This window comes from Eschrichtius robustus, chromosome 12 (assembly GCF_028021215.1).
Source record: "Eschrichtius robustus isolate mEscRob2 chromosome 12, mEscRob2.pri, whole genome shotgun sequence".
Classification (NCBI taxonomy): Eukaryota; Metazoa; Chordata; class Mammalia; order Artiodactyla; family Eschrichtiidae; genus Eschrichtius; species Eschrichtius robustus.
The window spans coordinates 11609692-11629281 of record NC_090835.1 but is presented as its reverse complement, the minus strand read 5'-3'; the positions used below and the strand labels follow the sequence as shown (position 1 = coordinate 11629281).

The 19590-nt window shown below is 49.6% G+C and overlaps 1 protein-coding gene across 2 annotated transcripts in view; it reads left to right on the top strand.

The window, feature by feature from the left end:
- The window catches only part of ITPR1 (inositol 1,4,5-trisphosphate receptor type 1), a 321127-nt gene that overhangs the window by 249975 nt on the left and 51562 nt on the right, over positions 1-19590 (top strand). For both annotated transcript variants that reach the window (XM_068559286.1, XM_068559285.1), the window contains exons 43-49: positions 530-783; positions 6993-7193; positions 8615-8725; positions 10955-11050; positions 13566-13688; positions 14670-14774; positions 17707-17899. In XM_068559286.1, the coding sequence (XP_068415387.1) occupies positions 530-783; positions 6993-7193; positions 8615-8725; positions 10955-11050; positions 13566-13688; positions 14670-14774; positions 17707-17899 (1083 nt within the window). The remainder of the gene's footprint in view (positions 1-529; positions 784-6992; positions 7194-8614; positions 8726-10954; positions 11051-13565; positions 13689-14669; positions 14775-17706; positions 17900-19590) is intronic.

The window sequence follows — 19590 nt, the reverse complement described above, 5'->3', positions numbered from 1 at the left end:
TGGCTACAGAGTCTAATGCTCCTAACTCTAGTGCCTGGTTACCTTACAGGGTTACTCTGAAGATTCGATGAGGTAATAAACATCAAGTGCTTAATCACAGTGCCTTGGGGCTTAGTAAAGGGCTCCATCAATTGTTGTATAAGAACAGTAATTACAGTTTGCTTAGCTTATGTTGACTGTCTCAGGAACATTCTAGAGGAAGACGTCACTAATGTTCTTCCCATTTTACAGATGAGGAAGCTGAGGCCCAGAGTCATAGATGTATGAGGTTGACAGAACCTCTACTGCTTTTCCTCTGAACCACAGAGCAAGTGTAGGTGACATGTTAGAGCCACCAGCAACCTGGAAGGGCTCCACTTACTTTTAATCCTAAGAGGTGAGAGAAGATGGTGCCTTCTTGGAGCGTTTTGCCAACCTTGAGAGACTCTCGGGTGAATTCCAGAACTTAGGTCTCTGAGCGTCATCTTTGGCGTGGTGATTGGTGTTCCTGGGATTCGGCAGCATTGACCGTCTTACATTTGCGTTCTAGCCAAAGAGCCCACGACACAGATAACGGAAGAGGTCCGGGATCAGCTCCTGGAGGCCTCTGCCGCCACCAGGAAAGCCTTCACCACCTTCAGAAGGGAGGCTGACCCCGACGATCACTACCAGCCAGGCGAGGGCGCCCAGGCCACAGCAGACAAGACCAAGGACGACCTGGAGATGAGCGCGGTCATCACCATCATGCAGCCCATCCTCCGCTTCCTGCAGCTCCTGTGCGAAAACCACAACCGGGACCTCCAGGTGAGGGCCGGGGGGCAGCGGGGGGTCCCAGCTCCTCACAGCTGCCGCCGCTTACTGTGACATCTCAGCTCCTCTCCTTTCAGCCCGTCTCTTCGAGCTGAGGACCCAGCATGGTTCTCCACGTCTGGGCACTAGAAGTGTTTGTCTTGTCGTCCCCACTGTCTCCACGGGGACGGGGACCAGATCTCATGCTCAGCAGTGTAGTTGCCACCCGCTTCACACGTGTTTGTTATATGTGTGTATGTGCCTCTGTGTGTGTGTGTATCTGGTAGCCTGCCGCCGTTTGATACATAGGTGCACAGGTAAAACTTGACTGGATGGAGGGGTGGATGATTAAATATACTAGACTTAACAGAATCTGGTACATAGAATGTTCTAATCAAATATTTCTTGGCTGAATGAATGAAGTGGCTTTCTGGCGTTTTACACAAATGTTCAAAAATATTTGTTGAACTGATTGATTATTCCAGAAATCCTTTGTTCACTTTTTTTTTTGTCGTGGGATGATAACAATGGCCAGGCTTATTGGGCACTTAGATGATCCTGGATGCTAAGTGTTGCCTGTATTATAACACTTGTTTTATAGATGAGGAAACCAAGATGCACAAGACCCAGTTAGGGAGTACAGAGCTTGGAATTGAACCCAGGCAGTCTGGTGGGTAGAGGTTGTGCTGTCAACCACCGCATTAAGACGGAGGGCGTTTTCTTCCTTGCAGAGTTTCCCCAACAGCAAAGGCTTTTCGGGAAGGGCCAAGGGTGGGTTCCAGAGATACCCTCTTTGTTCTGAGTGGACACAGATCTGTGGAAGCTGTCTCTGCCCAGGAGAAGCATGCTAGAGCACCGGGTCCTTGGCCTTCTCCTGGTTTTGCTGCTGACTCTTGGGGAAAACACCCCTCTCTGCCTAAAACGGATGAGGATGAACAGGAAAAGTGTGTCTGAACTCCTCTAAGATAGAATGTTTTCTCCTAAAATAAATAAATTGGTGGGGGTAGTTTTATTTGAATCGTGATGCTCTGAAAAGAAAATAATTCTAGTCCAAACATAGCAAGGGGAAGGTGCAGCCTTGAAATATTTGTACTGCTGACTTTACCCACCAGGTGATTTGATGGCCTTTCACATGTTAGCTGTGGCCAGACCATTTGGTGCCACCACCGGAAATCGCTAACACTTAAAATCTGCTGCAGATTCTCTCCCTGGCTAAGTTGAGTAAGAAATTATATTGTTAAGCAGTAAGACAGAACAATTTAATGGAAGTGGGTGAAGTCTGCAGTATTAATACTTACTGTGCTGATTTTTGTTTTCAATCAAATGGGTCCGAAGAGCCTGGGCTTTGAAAAAGCATCTAGGGACTTCCCTGGCAGTCCAGTGGTTAAGACTCCGTGCTTCCACTGCAGGGGGCACGGGTTCCATCCCTGGTCAGGGAACTAAGATCCCACATGCCTCGTGGCACGGCCAAAAAAAAAATAAAAAATTAAATAAAATTTTTAAAAAAAGCATTTAGATCCAAGGTCATCAACCAGCCAAATCTGGGCCGTATTTCAAAATGAAGGGATTTCCATCAGCTCCACTGTCCGCCACGCAGGGACTTCAGGCTCTTTCTCTGCCTTGCTGCCCACTCCTTTCCTCCCCTGACGTTCCCAGCTTCATCCCTGACCACGTCTGAGTGTGGGATCTTGGCTGTGAGTCTGTTTTTCTTGCCTGTTGCTCAAACATTCCTACTTTGGACATAGAACACGTCGGCCCTTGATGCACTGGCCTGACTTGCCTGGATGCCAAGATCAGTGGGTGGACAAAGCCCTCGTGACCCAAAGGTCCAGGGTCTGGTTACTGGCTCATTGGCTGGTGTTCCTCTGTCTGAAGGCGGACTGTGTCTGCTCCACCTACCGTGTCTACACCGTTCATCACCGGGGAGACAGGCCAAGGGAGTGTGAGCGACGCCACGGGAAACCAGTCTGTCCCGCCAGTAAGAAAACAAAGCCTACAGCTCGACTGTGGTGTCTTTGTGGATGGGGGCCCTACCCTGCTGCTGGGGCGATTTCTAGGCTGAACTTGGTGGCCAGTGCCCTACATTGTTCCCCTATACCAGTGTTACTGGTTTCCACCAACCTCGGGCTCCAAAGGAAAAGTCGGTTGAGACTATGCATATGTGTGTTGATCTCCTCATCTCGGCGAGTACCCGGCTCTGTGCCCTGCCCTGGGGGTGATGGAGACCGCCCCCCCTCTTCTCCTCACAGAGCTGCGCATCTAGGACAGGAGCCACTCGGCAAGCGGGAAACTGCCGTGCAGTGTGATAAGTGCTACAGTCGTGTCATCTTAGGGGTTTTGTGGGTTCAGAGCAGGAGAACCAGCACAGTAAACTGGGTCCAGGAAGGCTTCCCAGAGGAGCTGATGTCTGCTGAGTTCTGAGCCAACAGAACACAAGGCTACCTTGAGTAGAGTCCATCCATGAACGTCAGAGGGCCGGTCCTGATGTGCTTGGTTCCTGGACATGGCTCTGGTTTCATGGACCTGTTCTACCTCCCGCCCGCCCCCTTGACCTGCCATCTTCACAGCACACCCAGCCTCCACTGGGAAAGCAGAGGGAGCCTCCCATTGTACGAATTCACCCCTTCTTATGGGGAAGTCTTCACAGTTTTTGTTTTGTGCCTTAGCTCTTTGCAAAACTCTGCTTTGAACGAATTCCCTAAGAACCCCATGGGCAGAAGCCCCTTTTAATGAGTCCTTCCAAAACAACATTCTCTAATACGCCACTCTGCCAGAAACAGTGGTATCGGAGGGAGAGGGAGTGTACAGTATATTTCAATATATATATTTTTTAAACGTAGCAACTTAACCTTTGAAGGTTCTATAACGCCAGTGGTTTTAACTGTTTGGGGCTGCAGAATCCTCCATTCGAACATCTTAGGCAGAAATGTACATGGTAAGGGAGATGAGAACAAAGCTGCTTTGTTCAGAGTAGAAACGACAGAGTGCTAGAACTTTCCTTTCCTCCCTCACCTGCAGGAGCCCTGAGAGCTGGGGCATTCCTGGGGTCCTCCAGGGTTTTGCAGGGAGTGGCTGGAAAACCCGTGATCTGGATCAGGGGTTCACAAGGAGGAAGGCTGCACTCACCTTTACAGACTCGCACTAAGCCAGGCACACTGAGGTAGTAATAAAATTGCTCTGATACGATCATATTTGTAGGAATCCAGTTCTCAAAATGATGGCTTTAAGTGGGATTCAACTACTCTGTATGCCACCCTCTTGGCAGTTTTCTGGAACCAGTGGTGGATCTCTGGGTCAGGGTTTCCTCGTGGATCCGAGGGAGAAGACATTCTCACGAGGAGAGAATTATCAGCTCCCTGGTATAAGGAAGTGCAGATAAGCCCAGAGAGAGAAGGAATCTGGCCCTTTGAAATTGCCCAGAGTTTCTTGTCATATTTAGAACCTTAACTTTCCTGTTGGTAAATGTTCAGTAGCGATAAAGCCACTGAGTTTGACTTTGCTGAATGGGCAGTTGCTGCCTTAAGCAAGCTTTGTTCACAGTAGCGAGAAATTTGATGGGAAGGACTGTTTTTGAACCATTTTCCGTGTGCTTTTGAACCTTCCCCTGAGAGGCTGGCTTTGCCTTTCACCTGGGTTAAGGAATACAGGTCCTGCTCTCTCTCCACTGAAGTCTGTTTAAGCACAGACTTGAGGTCTTTGATTTCCTTCAACTACCCATCTTGACTTGGTCCCTGGCCCTCCAAGGAAGACCACAAAAAGAACAGGACTTTTCTAGTCTGGACCAGGTTGGGTGGGTGGTATGTGCTATGGGTGAACTCTATTCCTTGAGCATAGAAAGAGTTCCCATGGGCCTTTAGCGAGTGGCACGCCTTTGTGTTTGTAGAGAACAAGAGAAAATGGAACTGAGTTAGGAAGGAGAGATTCTGGCTAGACACTCTGCAAAGGCCATGAGAAATGGGAGAGGCTTTCAAGAAAGGGCAGCCCACCGTCCTTTCTGGGGAGTCTGAAACATGTCACAGGTCGGCCTTGATGACTTCCCAAGTCCCCTTTCCTTCATCCAACTTAATTCAGCTACTTCAGCCAGTGTTTATGAAGCCCATGGCACGAGCCAGTCCCTGTGCTGGTTGCCGGTCACCAGTGCTGGTGCTCCAGTCTCACTGGAGTCAGGATGGAGGGCTTCCTGAAAGAAGTGACTTGAGACGCCATCCTGAAGGAAGAGGAGTTAATCAGGGTGGAGACAGGGAGGCGGGGAGTGACAGGCAGAGGGAGTAGTGGGGCTGAAGCCCCGGAGATGAGAGAATGCAGGGTGCTTAAAGAGAAGGAAGAAGTCCATTGCTGCCAGACAGAGGAGCACGGCGGGACAGATGATGTCCGTGAACAGGGAGGGGCATGGTGGGAGTGGCCACATCACTGAGCAGAGGTGGGGAGGGGCAGGACGTGGCAGGAATGATGGCACAGGAGTTGGAGAGGCAAAGGGGCCTCGAGAGCCATGCTGTGAATTTGAGCCTAGGTTAGCCTGGCCGTCTCCTGCCCTCTTCCTGAATACTCCTTCACTCCACCACTGCATGCTGAGGGGTTCAGCCAGGCCCTCGAACGGGTCGCATCTTCCCTGAGGGGCTGGAGCAAGAAATGGCCGCAGAACCCTCCTCTGGCTTCCTGTGACCCTTAGAAAAATAGTCACCTTACGAAAGCCCACGTGGTCTCAAATCACCTGTCCTTCCTCCACCTCCCACCTGGACCTGAGTGACTGTGCAATTTCTAGACTAGTCAGGAAGGCTCGAGCAGAAGGGCCTAAGGTTAACTTGGGGTGGGGGTGGGGGGGGGGGGGCGTTATTTAGAGGATGAGTCGAGCATAAACTTGATTACCAGCTTTTAATCTGGGCATTTATGGATGTTTTAATTACACAAGGAGTGCATGAATATATTCTATGAAGGTTTAAATGAAAATAAGTGTTTGGTTTAAAAAAACAGTCCCTCTACCCATTCCCACTTCTCTACCCAGAGAGAACTACTGTTGGTTTGGACTGTATCCTTCCTGACCTTTCTCTGTATATTTGGATGGAAGCATTGGATACATATTAATCTGCTATTTGCCTTTTTGTTTTTTTAACTTAACAGTATGTCCTAGAGATCTTTCCATATTGGCACGTATGGACCTACCTCAGTGTTTCCAGCTTGTGATATTAAATGATGTTGATACACTATCATTTGTTTACTTCCCAACTGATGGGCGTTTAGCTTGTTTCCAGTTCTCCTCTCTCTCAAACAGTGCTGTAGCAAACATCCAGTACGTACTTTGTGAATAGTGATAGAAGTGGAATTACCAGGTCAAAAGTTAACATTCGTTTTATCTTTTGATTATATCTTTTTACTTTAAAAAGATACAATTTTCTACAGTAAACATGTGTAACTTTTATAACTATGCCCAAAAGAATATCTGTGGTTAATCTTCCCTTCTTTTTAAGAAGAGATTACTGGAGTCTATGACGAAAACAACTCCTCTGCATCAGAATAGGCTCTGTGTTATGAGGTGGTTGAATGTGGCTTGCTTGACTTTGTTGAGAAATTACCTGCTGTTATGTCTCTTGTTAGCATTGCAAGCTTACCTGGAGTGTCCATACTCGGGCACCTGCACACAAGCACACACACATTTACTCGCTTTTGTTCCTTCCTTTAATAACGGAAGTGGCCAAACAAGATAAGCCAGGTTCCCAGCATGGCAGTGGGCTTAAGCCCAGCCTGTAACACTTTATTCTGTGATGCACTATCCTCAGTGTTAGGTTCTGGGCATTCAGCATCCAGACCACAGCATCATGTTTTAAACATTAACTACTGTCCTTGGAAGCGTCAGAAGACTCTGAACTTAACATGTGATGGGTGGGGAGGTGGGCTAGGGCGGAAAAGAAAGAAATGAGAACTTAAAAAAGGCTACTGGAGTCTGAACTGGGTTGTCAGAGAGGAGCCCTCCTCCCCTGCATCCCATACAAAAGCACCTTGGAGAACAGGCCACAGTGTTTGCAGCCATTGCCATAGACCGTGTCCACGGTTGACCGTCATGGGGGCTGACTGACTCTTCTCTTCTACCCAACACTGCATCTCTCTGCGTAATTGCTGCTCGATCCCAGGCCCCAACCAATTACATACCATCAAAAGGGCAGAATGAGTGACCTTTTCCCTCTTCTCTTTGCCTTTGTTCCCCCAACCTGGGGACTGCCCAACTGCAGAACTTCCTTCGTTGCCAAAATAACAAGACCAACTACAATTTGGTATGTGAGACGCTGCAGTTTCTGGACTGTATTTGTGGAAGTACCACGGGGGGTCTTGGTCTTCTTGGACTCTATATCAACGAAAAGAACGTGGCCCTCATCAACCAAACCCTGGAAAGTCTGACCGAGTACTGTCAAGGACCTTGCCATGAGAACCAGGTAAATCCATTTGCATTTGGGGGTGGAAAAAAAAGTTTATCATTTTGAAACGTTGTTGACAAGGACGAGTTCAGAAGTCATACAGCGTCTACCTAGGGACCTAGGGATTCAGTAGGACTGGAGGCCTTTTCCCAGCAGTGAGGAAGGAGCAACCAAGCTTTATAATGTTCCAGACTAGCGATGCGTATTAAAGTTGGAGTCAAATGAATATGACCAGGAGACTGGGCTCTATTTCAAATATTAGGAAAGACTCAAAAAGGGGCTACTTCATGGAAGGAGGTTTAAACCTAACTAGAGAGAAAAACCTTGCTGTATATGAGACAACTTGAAAATAATATGAGAAAAACGTATGATTGAGACTTTAACACCACAGACGTTCAGAGGAGAGAAGGACTCCGTTAGTCTTGACTTAACGCTTCTCGAGAAGTATATTTTTGGAGTGGAACCCAATAGTTTCTTGAGTAGAGTCATTGCTTATCCATGACGTCTTGCAGATTTCGTGTGGTTTTGCACTGATGCTAGAATGAGTATGACTTTTAGCTCAAATTATAGCTGTATCCTGGCTGGAGGGGGTAGGCCAGTGCTTAAACGGCCCATTATAAACCCAGTGGCCAGGAAAGGTATGACATGCTGTGTCACTTGGGAAGCAAGGCCAGAACCTTCACTCAGAAGAGAAGAACGGCTTACAAGAGGGACCACTTGCTGTATATTAAAAAATCTCGTCTTAGTTGTCCGTGACTACGAAGCTAGCATTTTGTTAGATCCACTTTCGTCTCCAGGCTTCCTGATGGGACCAATGGGGTGGTTTGAGGTAAAGTGAAAAGGAACAAAAAAATTACAACATGCTTTGGGGGAGAGGCTTTATCTAAGTGAATTTCTTTATAACCTCAAGATGGCTTTTCTGCCAAACAGAGGCCTGTTAAAAGGAGCACACTGGGGTGAATTCTGCTGCAAATGGGGATCTTACCTGGGGGAAGGTGATTAATTCTGATATTACGTGAATTAAAACTTGCTTTCCAAACTTAAGCCTTAAGCAAAAGTGTGCAGTACGAAAACCGAGCGATGTAGAGAGAATGCAACACACTTCTAAAGGGGAAAACAGCGCTCAGGACCCAGAATCAGTCACACACCATATTTTCCCTTAAGAACAAAAGCCCACCGCACTGTTTGGATTAGACGCGGCCAATTTATCAGTTACAGTGCATGGGGACTTTCCTACTGTTTACTGTTAATTCTGAAACTAGAGACTTTCATCTGTCTTTTATTTTTACCACTTTCTCACGGAAAATTTGCTGCTCTCCCCTAGAGACATTACTGGGACTGGCAAGCATTGTGCTGAAATTGTAGTTGAGCCTGTCGGCCTGTGACGTCTGATCTACGACCAGCGTTTGTGTAATGTCTGCATGTGTCTCTTTCCTCAGAACTGCATAGCCACCCATGAGTCCAATGGCATTGACATCATCACAGCGCTCATCCTCAATGACATCAACCCTCTGGGAAAGAAGAGGATGGACCTTGTATTAGAACTGAAGGCAAGTAGGAATTGAAAGCAAAAGACAGTAGCATCTGGAAACCCTTTTGTGTATTGCCTGTGCACGCGACGTGGTCACTGCCTTGAAACTAACTACTAAAGACAGTTCTTTTAAAGTAAATGAATGATCCACGTTGCAAGTTCTGAGTAAAAGGCAGAACTTCAGTCTTTCCTTTCCTGTCCCAAGACAGGATACCAGCTTTTCAACTCACAGGTCACATGGAATGAGAAATCATCACTCAAAGCTGAGAAAGAAATTCGAACAGCATCCAAGAACTAGCAGCCTTGATTCTGAAAGCCGCAGACGGAGAAAGAATGGAAACTCCATTCCCTCTGTGGTCTCTCATCTTTCCCCCATTGAGGAGAAAGGGCCAGTTGAAGAATAGTACAGCTAAAAACTATCTAGGACCAAAAACAAGTTGACCTTTTATATTATCCGGGAACACCTTTTTCTGTTCTGTGGTTGATTTTAGCAGAAGGGTGGTTCATAAATGTTGGGTTAAAATAAGGAGAGTTAAACTGTCCATAATCGTGCCTCTGGGCCTCTGATGAGTTTCTTTGCATCGTGTACAAACAGTGGATGACAGATGACTGATGTAGAAGCACCCTTGACATGCTGACTCCCTCTGATACCAAAATAGTTTTATGGGGTGACCAAGCTTAAGCACCTTGAAGCAGTGACTTCAAGGTGATTAAGCTGCTGGGTTTACAAGCCAGCCTCTGCGATGTTTGAGAAGCTGAATCCACTACTCCTGATGTTGATTTCTTGAGTGTACCAAGAAAATTAATTTTAAAAAATATTAAAAAGTAAAAACAAATGAACAAAAAGCCCCTCACTTATCTTAGGGCTTCCAAAGATTCTCTGAGTCCAAAGTTTCAATTCTGAGAATCAGACTTGCAGCTCCATCCTGGTGTCTAAAGTATATTTCAAAATGTTAGCCTTACTGAGCACACTTCCTTTTCACCTGTTCCATGTTGGGGCAGGTTGAGATCTTCCCTCCCATCTTGCCCCTGTTTGCAGCACTGGGCACTTTATCACTGTCACAGGAGAGCCTGGACCCCTACAGGGTTTAGCTGAAAAGCCGATCTGTATTTATGGCCTCAGTGGTGCCGGAGGACAGAAAGGTCATTAGGGAAGGTGGTAACATAGAAGCCCACAGGAATTGCACAGTTATTTTTATTTTATTTTAGTATTTCAAAATGAGTGTCCAAACTAATAGATGGTTTGGGTGTATGGTTTAAGTGGATTTTTTTTTGGGGGGGGGGCTGTTTTTAACTCCTTTGACAAATCGTGTTGTAGAAGGGACTTGAACATCATTCAAGCTCACTTCCCTGGCTACCATTTATCAGAACATATATGATGAGAGCCTGAAATAAACTGAGAATTTCATGCATTCCTCATCAGCATTTCAGTGGCTTTTTCAACCACTCATCTGGTAACCTGAAGGTTATTATAGAAATTTCTGCTCTGTGAAAAGCCACCTTTTGACAGCACAACAACCCGATGGAACTGCTGTGATCTGTGCTTGGGGAGAAAAAAAAATACTGCCCCCTCTCACCAAAACAACAACTTTCGAGTCCTATACGTGAAGCAACATATGGATGATCCTAGGCCCGGGGCCTAAAATGAGCTCAGGTCAAGAAGTACAGGGTGTGGGCACATGAAAACTTTGAACGTAATGGGAAATTATGGTTTGGCATGAGAATGGTGCTCCCTTGGGTCACTTTTGTTAACTGGCGTCGCTGTATCTCATGATAATAGTAGGGGTCATGAGAGCTGAGAGCACTGTTGTAGGACGGGGGCGGGAATTACCTGAATTGCCTGCCTCCTCTGACCTGCAAGGCTGAATCACAGTGTTTGTAACCACTCCCCACCCCCCGGAGGCGTCGTGGGTCTATGTATCAGGTGCTTCCTGGCCACTGTTATGATGAGGGTCCCAGTGTACCCACAGAACCCATGTTTAAATGTCCGCTAGGGCTTGGACCAAGTGACATAAGGGGGCAGCTGTGCCCAAACCAAGAGGTGCCTCCTTGACCCCAGGTAGTTTCTGTGGCATGTTTTTGGGGCATCAAGTGGCACATTCTCAGTCTGGTGATGCTCTTGACCCATGCCCTGCCGTGGGGCAGAGTGTCTGTTTAGCCAGGACGCAGCAGCTGGTCACCCATGGTTCAGGCCAGCTGCCCCCAGACGCTCCTCTTCATTTCTTCCTCCCTTTGTGTCTCCAATTAGAACAACGCATCCAAGTTGCTCCTGGCCATCATGGAGAGCAGGCACGACAGTGAAAATGCCGAGAGGATACTCTATAACATGAGGCCCAAGGAACTGGTGAGTCGGACGGCTGAGCCTGTGGCCGTGGCACTGCCTAGCATCAGAGCTGCACTTGCGGCAGAGCAGGGCATCTGCCTCCTCGAGCTTTCTTTACGATGCCAACGATCAGAAGTGCGGAGAGAACGTTTGATTCGGGCCCCTGCCTAGGGCAGGGAAGTGAGCCCTGCGTGGAGGAAGTGTCCTCTGCCTTCAGCACAAACACGCATGGACGCCTCCCTGGCCTGTTTCCCTTGGGGGAGGTGGCACCGGGACAGGTCTGGGAGCCCGGCGGACTGGAATTCACGTCCGTCGCTCTGCCCTTTTCTGGGTCGCCTTGGGAGGCCCTTGAACTCTCTGAGCTGCGCTTCCCTCTTCCCTATAAGGGAGATGATGGTATCAGCTGGTCCAGAGGGTTGCTTTGGAGACAAGACAGATGATTCCCACGGGGCCCTGCGCACGGTGCCCGCACACACAGTAAACCCTTCGAGAATGCACGGCCTCCTTTTACTCATTCACTGCCGCTTTGTGCCGCGTCTTCTTCCAGGGCTCAAGAATTCACATCTCTTCTCGGTGCCCATAGTCTGGGCAACAGAAGGGTGTTTTGGGGGGTGCTGATGTTGTGGGTTTTTTAAAAAGGAAAACACGATCTTGTTTATATTTGGGGGGTGATATTCACAATTGGCTGTGACTTCCAGGCTGGGAGTCTGTGCTGCAAACTGTGAGACAGCAGCTCTCAGAGACGCTGAACCGAGCTGAGGACGGAACTCTCTATTTGGACTTTTTCCCACGCAGATGAAGTGTAACTGACAGACCTAAATGAGGGCACTAAAACTTTCCTGCCCCCCGGTGACCCAGTGTGCACTTGGGGCCAGGCTGAAGTCCCTTTATGTGTTCCTTTAAATAAAGTTCACAGCGAGCCCAGCTCTTTGATCTCTGAGGTCAGGAGTGAGTTCTCAGCCTGAGATGGAAGCCCTCTCCGAGTTTACGTAATGGCTTATGTAACTGGGGTTGGGGGAGGCTGGGATCTGTCGCTCCCGAGTAGGGACGGAATGACTTAGCAGAGACCCCGCTCCAGTTCCCACCAATCCAGAGCACGCCCCATCTTGGGTGGGGGACCTGGCAGCACCCCGGGCTCTAGGTGCCACTGACTCCCGGGTCGCCCCCTTGTGGTTGATTAGCTTCATTCCCAAATCTCGGGGAAGAGTCAAAGGCTTCCCGGCGCAAACACGGTTCTGAGCATGCGCATAGCCAAGACGCTCACGTGTGCAGAACACGTGTGCACATTTGTCTGTGCACGCGTATGTGTGTGCGTTCAGGCTCCCACGTCCCGTGCAACACGTTGTCTGTTCAGTTTGGTTTTAGAGAAGCAAGGGAAGACAAGCTCAGAGAGCGAGGGTCTTGTCTCCAAAATTATTTCTAGGGCCTGACCTGACGTCAGTACAGAAATGTGCGGCCCTCTGCCGTGCTTGGTCCTGGATAATGAGAAATAATTCAGAGTAATGGCCTCGAGGCGATGCAGGAGGCGGAAATGCCTTCTGAGTCATCAAAGAAAATGATTAATTTTTAGCACAACTTAAGGGTGGAAAGCATTGTGTTCTTAATCGTTGAATGATTAAATCTTGAATGATAGGTTCATTTGATAAATATTGGCGGGGCCCTGCTTTGTCCAGGGCGTTGTGCTGGACACCAGGGAGGGACTGAGGAATGGGCAGAGCCAGCCCTGTTCCTGGGGAGCTGAGGCCAGTGTCTGGGAGCAGGAAGGCCGGCACCGAAACGCTCTGGGAAGCGTGCTCTCGGCATGAGACAGTCAGGGTCAAAGCTCAGCTCACTAGCCGTGTGAATTTCAGCACGCCTCCTTCCTCTCTGGGTCTGCTTCCTCATCCATAATCAGGAGGAATCTTTGACATCTCATAAAATGTTTATGAGCATTAAAGTTTCTGAAAAACTGAAGATACTAAGCACAGTGCTTGGCACATAGAAAGTGCTGGTAGATGTCGCCTGTTAGTGGTATTTCCTTCACATGGAGTAGGCTGTGGGAGACAGGGAAACATTTGGAGTCAGAAAATAAGTTTCATCAACTATTCCTAAAGGCAAATGCTTTCCTTTTTAGTTTTTCCTGAAATGGCAAAGGTAGGGGACGGGGAGAGTTGGCAGAATGAAATGGAGAGAAAGGGAAAGCGTGGCTTCTAGCCTTTGTTTGTATCATATCATTGTTTGGAGGCTTTTTGTGGTTTTTTTTAGCCATTGTCCCGTTCTAAAGTAGAAGGGCATGGACCAGCCACAGAATGTCTCTTGGCCTCGCGAGAGCGAATGGGTTCCCCTCTCGTTTCATTGAAGGCTGATTGGTGGTGACTGCCTGCGATCACATTGAGAAGAATTCTGAGGCTGTGTCCACGCCTGCCGGCCGAGCGTACTGAGGCTGATGGCAGTGTCTTGCCCCAGGAGGGGAGGCTGATAGTATGCGTGCTGTCATTGCCAGTCCTACGTGGGTCTTCGTTGAAGCGGGAACTCTGTTCCCTGGCCCTTCTTGCAGGTGGAAGTGATCAAGAAAGCCTACATGCAAGGCGAAGTGGAATTCGAGGATGGAGAGAATGGCGAGGACGGAGCTGCTTCCCCCAGGAACGTGGGACACAACATCTACATCTTAGCTCATCAGGTGCCACCCCTCCCCACGCCCACCTGCTGGACAGGACTCCATGCTGTGTGCCCTTAAACTTACTTTTCCTTTAAGGTTTTCGCCTGAGCTTGTTTGGGTTCGTGGTAACGGGTACTGCCAGCCACCTGACCAAGTGTGCCGAGGTCCAGGATGCTTCCACTGCCCATCACCGTAGGGTCACGTCCTTGGAAACCCCACGTTTCTTAAAAGCGTCCGCGCTGAGCAGTGACACTCGGATAGTTCGTGGCTGTGTCTCAAGACAGTTGAAAGGAGGCGTCTTAGTCTTTTCATAAATATTGGCGAGTCTGTCTTAACCATCTAAAGAAATAAACCTCAGCTGCCTGGCTGATCGCACTTGGAAATCTTTGGGAACTTGTCATGATGACTTCTTTTTGTTTGCATTTTGGGGGATGTAGTAATGCTTCCTACCCTGGCACCAAAATGCCCTGTTTCGTAACTCTCTTCCCAAGAGGCTGGGCTTTTGCAGACACTTCCTCTTTCTGGAGGCTGATGTGTGTGGGCGGCCGGGAACTCTGCTGCAGGCTGGAACTTCCTGTCCCTTTCACCTCTCTTAGGTAGAGGAGTTTGGTAGAAAACAATAATGGGATTGGGCCGGAGGTCGATAGATCCCTGCCCCTTATCTCCTCCGTTCCTGGCATTTAGCCCCTGAGAGGTCTCGGGACATTCCGAATGCCGGCTCCGTGGGGCTGGATGGAAAACCCCATCTCCCTCCTGCCTGGCTAAAGGAATCAGGGCAAAGCGGGACCTCGAGTGGGCATGCGCTTTCCACGCTGCTCTGCCAGCGCCCGGAATAGCTGCCGTGCAGCGCGCCCCTTGATGGGGAGGAGCGGCGCCCTCGCCCCCTTCGCCCTCCAGCTTGCTGTTGGTTACTGTACGTCTTCTCTACCCAGAGCTGGGAAGGAGCTGTGTGTTCCTGTGCAGAGAGACATGACTCCCCCGTTTTCTGTACTTGTGTTCTAGTTGGCTCGGCACAACAAAGAACTTCAGACCATGCTGAAACCTGGTGGCCAAGTGGAGGGAGACGAAGCTCTGGAGTTTTACGCCAAGCACACGGCCCAGATAGAGGTAAAGGCAGGGCAAACTCGGGGCCCGGGCCTGCGCCGAGGGCCTCCGGTGCGGGTGCCCTGGGCTGGGGCTGGCACGCAGTCCTTGGTCGGAGCGGTAAACAGGTCGTGGGAAACCACACTGCACCAGGGCCTGCGCTCAGTGCTAACAGCCGGTGATGGCCAAGCCGGTCCCGAGGCCCGCGTAAGGCCTGGCGAGAAGGCAGGCGAGTCCACACAAGGAGACGCGCCATGCATTCTGACAGGGCCGTGAGGACAAACAGGGCATCACGAGACGGTCCCCCGGAGGGACCTGCTGTGGACTGTGGTGGTCCGAGAGGCCTGTTCTGAAGAACGGTATCTAAGCACAGACCTTCGGAAGGATGGGAATGAACAGGCAGAGCCGGGAGGCAAGAGCTTTGCAGACACGGGGAGGCCCTGAGGTGGGAGGTGAAGGTGAGGGGGTAGGATGTAGGGAGCTAGAGGGAGAGCAGCCCACGATCAGAGAGGAAAGACAGGCGGGCCCAGATCCTGCAGGACCGTGTCCGCCGTCCTCAGAAGAAGTCTGGACTTGACCCTCAGGGCGGTGCAGAATCATGGGAGAGGTGTACACCGAGGAGTGATACGACCAGACCTGCCTTAGAGAAAACACACACAAGGAACAGAATCCTCTCCATTTCGCAGATGGGAAAACTCTGAAATAGGACTCAGAGAGGTTGTGTCATCTGTCCAGTTATCACTGTCAGGGCTGGAATTTTCACCCAAGTCTGGCGCTGACCCCCGAGCCTATGGGTGCTTTTTATGTTACCTGCCTTGTCTCCTGGCGGTCGGGAGAGCACAGACCTATGGGTGCAGGCTGTGGGCAGTAAGCGATGGTGAGTCTGTCTTGTTTGGCTAATGAGGAAATGCACAGATTCAGTATCAGCGTCGGGGCAAAGATTTTGAAGGACTCACAGACTCCTTTGGGCCGTGTGAAATGTTCAGGATGGAGTCTTGTAAGAGTATATTCTCACCCGCTGTCTCGGGTCTCTGGGCTGTCCTAATAAAATGTATCATTTCACTGATTAGTTGATCATGACAGCGTGTGTAAGCACATATTCTTGATTTATTGTTAATGACCGGAAGTTTGTCCTCTGGCGCCCTTAGAAGATGAGCTTCAGGTGTTTGCAGTGTGGAATGTCAGAGGAGAAGGAGCCTTGGAGATCATCTCGAGCTCCTTGGCTCGCCGGGGAGCAGACTGACACTTGATCAGATTAAGAGGTGTGAACAAGGTCATCTACCCTGTTAGAGGTGGCAGAAGGGCTGAGTTCTGATTCCCAACTGTCAGTTTACTGAAATAAAGAGGCACGGATCAATCTTAAAGGCTAGAGAGAAGTGGCCAGGCAGGGTGTCCTGAGCTCTTAAATCCTGTTCCTGGGCAGCTGCCCGTACCTTCCAGCCTCCCAGGGAATTACCTAGGCAAGGCGGAGAGCGCTGTCACTCCCTGGGGCTCTTGCAGACCCTCGTGCCTTCACTCTGGTCACTCGGGCCGGGTCGCCCTGGAGTCTGGGAATCAGTTCTTGCCAGGGAGCCTCCTGCGTCCTCCTCCGTTGCCTCCTGAGCCCAGACACACTTCTGAGATCATGTTCCTGCCGTGTAAGGGGGTGCTGACCCAGAGCCCACTTGACGGTGTGAAGCAGGGCGGCTCTGGACAGTGGGAGACTTCAGACTGTGTGCGCACCCGTGTTACCAACCCCCGCACTACAATTCCAGTTAAATGAGGTTGGCTTATGAACCACAATTAGCATGATAAGGAAGCTTCCATAACCTGACCTCCAACTCACTTTGGAAGCCGTTGGTCTCAAGATGACGTCTCCCAGAATTTATGGAGGCAGGGCTGTGGGAACCTGTCTCGCTTCTGAGAGTTTCCCACTGCAGCTTGACCTGAGTCACCTCTCTTGCTGCGTTGGGAACAGCGTTGGGAGAGAGAGAACCAGATCTTCTTGTAGAGGGCGTGGGCCCTGGGCCTCACCTGACCCGTCCAGCCTCTGGGGAGGAAGGATAAAGGGAGGCCATGCCCCTGTGATACTGCAGCCCGTACCCCTTTGGAGATCTCTGCCCCCCAGGACCATGACAATGTAGTGCTGAAAATTTTGAACAATCTCGACCAGACAACTCTCTCTGGGGATTGAGCCCATCTAGGAAGGGCCCGGGGAAAATCTGTGAGGTGTCGACCCCGGGACCCAACAAAGCTAGTTTAAAGAACAGTGAGTTCTACTCTACCAGTGTTAAATGGGCATATTGGTTCATGCATCGCACATGTTAGATGCCATGACAAGTCAGAGGTAGGAGGTCACTGCAACTGCATAAACCGGTGATCCCCTTGTAGAGTTCCTATCTAGGAAAAATAACGCAACTTTGCAATCTGAGAAAGGCTGTTAGGCGAGATTTGCACCACAGCCTAGCGCTGCACTGTTCAGTAGGATCGCCACTGGCCATGTTTGGCTATTTACACTAAAATTAAGTATGAAACTCAGTTCCTCGGTTGTACTAGCCACACGTGCTGGTTCTCAATGGCCACGTGTGACTAGTGACTCTCCTTTTGGACGGGGCAGGCACACAGATACAGAACCATTCCATCATTACAGAAAGTTCTACTGGATATCCACAGCCCAGAGCCTCATCTGAATATGTACACAAAACACACTCTAAGTTGTTCCGGGTAAAACTTAGTCACTAGTCAAAATAATGGGTCTGAGGTTAGAAAAATACTTTAATACTTACCAAAACTGTTTTCTTATAGATCTAAGAGGTACAGCCCAGTCTGGGGGCTACAAGATCATAGAAGACTCTGGATCAAGTCTGTGTTGTGCTTGATCTTCAATACTGAGCCCGTGGCCAGTGCAAAGATCCTCAGTTTTGTGTTGGTTTTTGAAGATGATGACTATTGAACCTCATCCATGTTTTCCCCCTAGATTGTCAGATTAGACCGAACCATGGAACAGATTGTTTTCCCCGTGCCCAGTATATGTGAATTCCTCACCAAGGAGTCAAAGCTCCGAATATACTACACTACAGAGAGGGATGAGCAAGGCAGCAAGATCAACGATTTCTTCCTGCGGTCCGAGGACCTCTTCAATGAGATGAATTGGCAAAAGAAGCTGCGAGGTAGGTCAGCAACGCCTCCAGAAGCTACAGAGACACGCGGTTCTGGGGTCTCACACAGCGGGGCTTGATGGTGGGTGCGTGGACCTCCAAGTAGGAGCAGAGCTGGTGCGATTTAGGATTCTGTCCCCCTCTGGGCACCAAGAAGACTGGGCACCTTTGGAGCTGAGAAGTGTGCCCCAGCCTCAGGGCGGCGCCTCCCCTGACAGGGCTTGCTTCCTGCCGCCTTTGATCTGATCCGCTTGCAGAGCTCCAGGGAGAACCTGGCGTGCCCTTTCTTGGTATCTTGATGTAGAAAATAAAAGGAGCGGAGAACAGGCGGGCCTGGCACTCACAGGATGGTATGTTTGAGCAGGAGATTCAGCCCACTTGAATGCTGATTTACTAGCCCACCTGCTCGGAAGATGCCGGTCTTCCCCCTTTTATGGGGTAGCTCGGATTTTAGACCCTAGTGTCATTTTATAGGCAGTGGAATCATTTACCGCTTGAGATGCGTCATTGGTCACCAGCGAGTCCCGTGGCGGAGCCCAGCCAGGCGGGCTGCAATGACTCATCTAAAATACTTTCATAGGGCCGTCCCGGAGGGCTTCTCCGCGCCCGGTTTTCATTAGGGTTTTAACGTGATCCTGCAGTACCGCCAGTACGCTAGGCACCAACTGTTAGGACCGACTTAGAGAGGATGGTGCTTTATTCCTGTCTGTTAGTCAGGAGCCAGGATTTTTATTTGAAACCCTGGATTCCAGCTGCAGTTGTGATCACTGGGGCTCCTGCTGCGGTGAGGGGAAGCTGGGCTAGAGGTCAGTTTCTGGACGCTTTTGTCCTCTTCCGCCCCTGCCAGCCTGGGCCGGCACAGACCAGCCTCCTTTACTGCTTCCACTGCACTGCTTTGCTCCCTGCCTCCCCAGATTCGGTTGGTGTCAGAGGGGCTTGTGCAAGCAGGCTGGCCAGGAGACGCTGTTCTCACCTCACCCCCACTCCATTCTCCCTGATCTCTAAGGGGCACCTCATCGTCCGGCACTTTAAAGCATTATCGTATGTTTTGCTGAGCCAACCCATTCCTCACCCAGCCCCATGCTTGGTGTCTGGACCACCTTTAGCAGAACAGCGTGCGTGTCCTCCTTGGTGTGGCCCTCAGAAGACCTAGGGGACAAGTTGCCCCACTCTCTGTGTGTCCTCGTGGCCACTGTGGGCTTGATCTGAGCTCCTCCAGCTCAAGCGTCGTGAGTAGTGTTGAATGTCTACACAGCACCATGCTTGGGCAGTAGGATAAAAAAGATACCCAAAAAGGTAGACAGAGACCCCATCCGTCGTGTACTCTTGTGTTTTTAGCTCTTCCGTGAAATAGAAGGGAACTTCCTCTTATTTGTTGATTTTGCTCTTCACTGAAATAGTCCATAATTCCAACTTTAGGGGATGATCCTGAATTCGTGTATCCAGACCTCCAAAATAGTTATTAAAATGGTGATTTCACCCTTACCAATGTATGGGTCTACCAAGTACTAAGACTGGTCAGATATATTCATTCTCTCAGAACTGTGTTATCAAATCGGTATACAAAATAGGCTCTCCAGTGGGGCTTATGAACTGAAAGGAAGGTTTTTCACCTTTTATGATGAGGTGAGATACCTTGTCATCCCTGAGATGTTGTCGTCAGCCTGGCATAATAGGAAGACCTCAGCCCCAAGAGGTGGGAG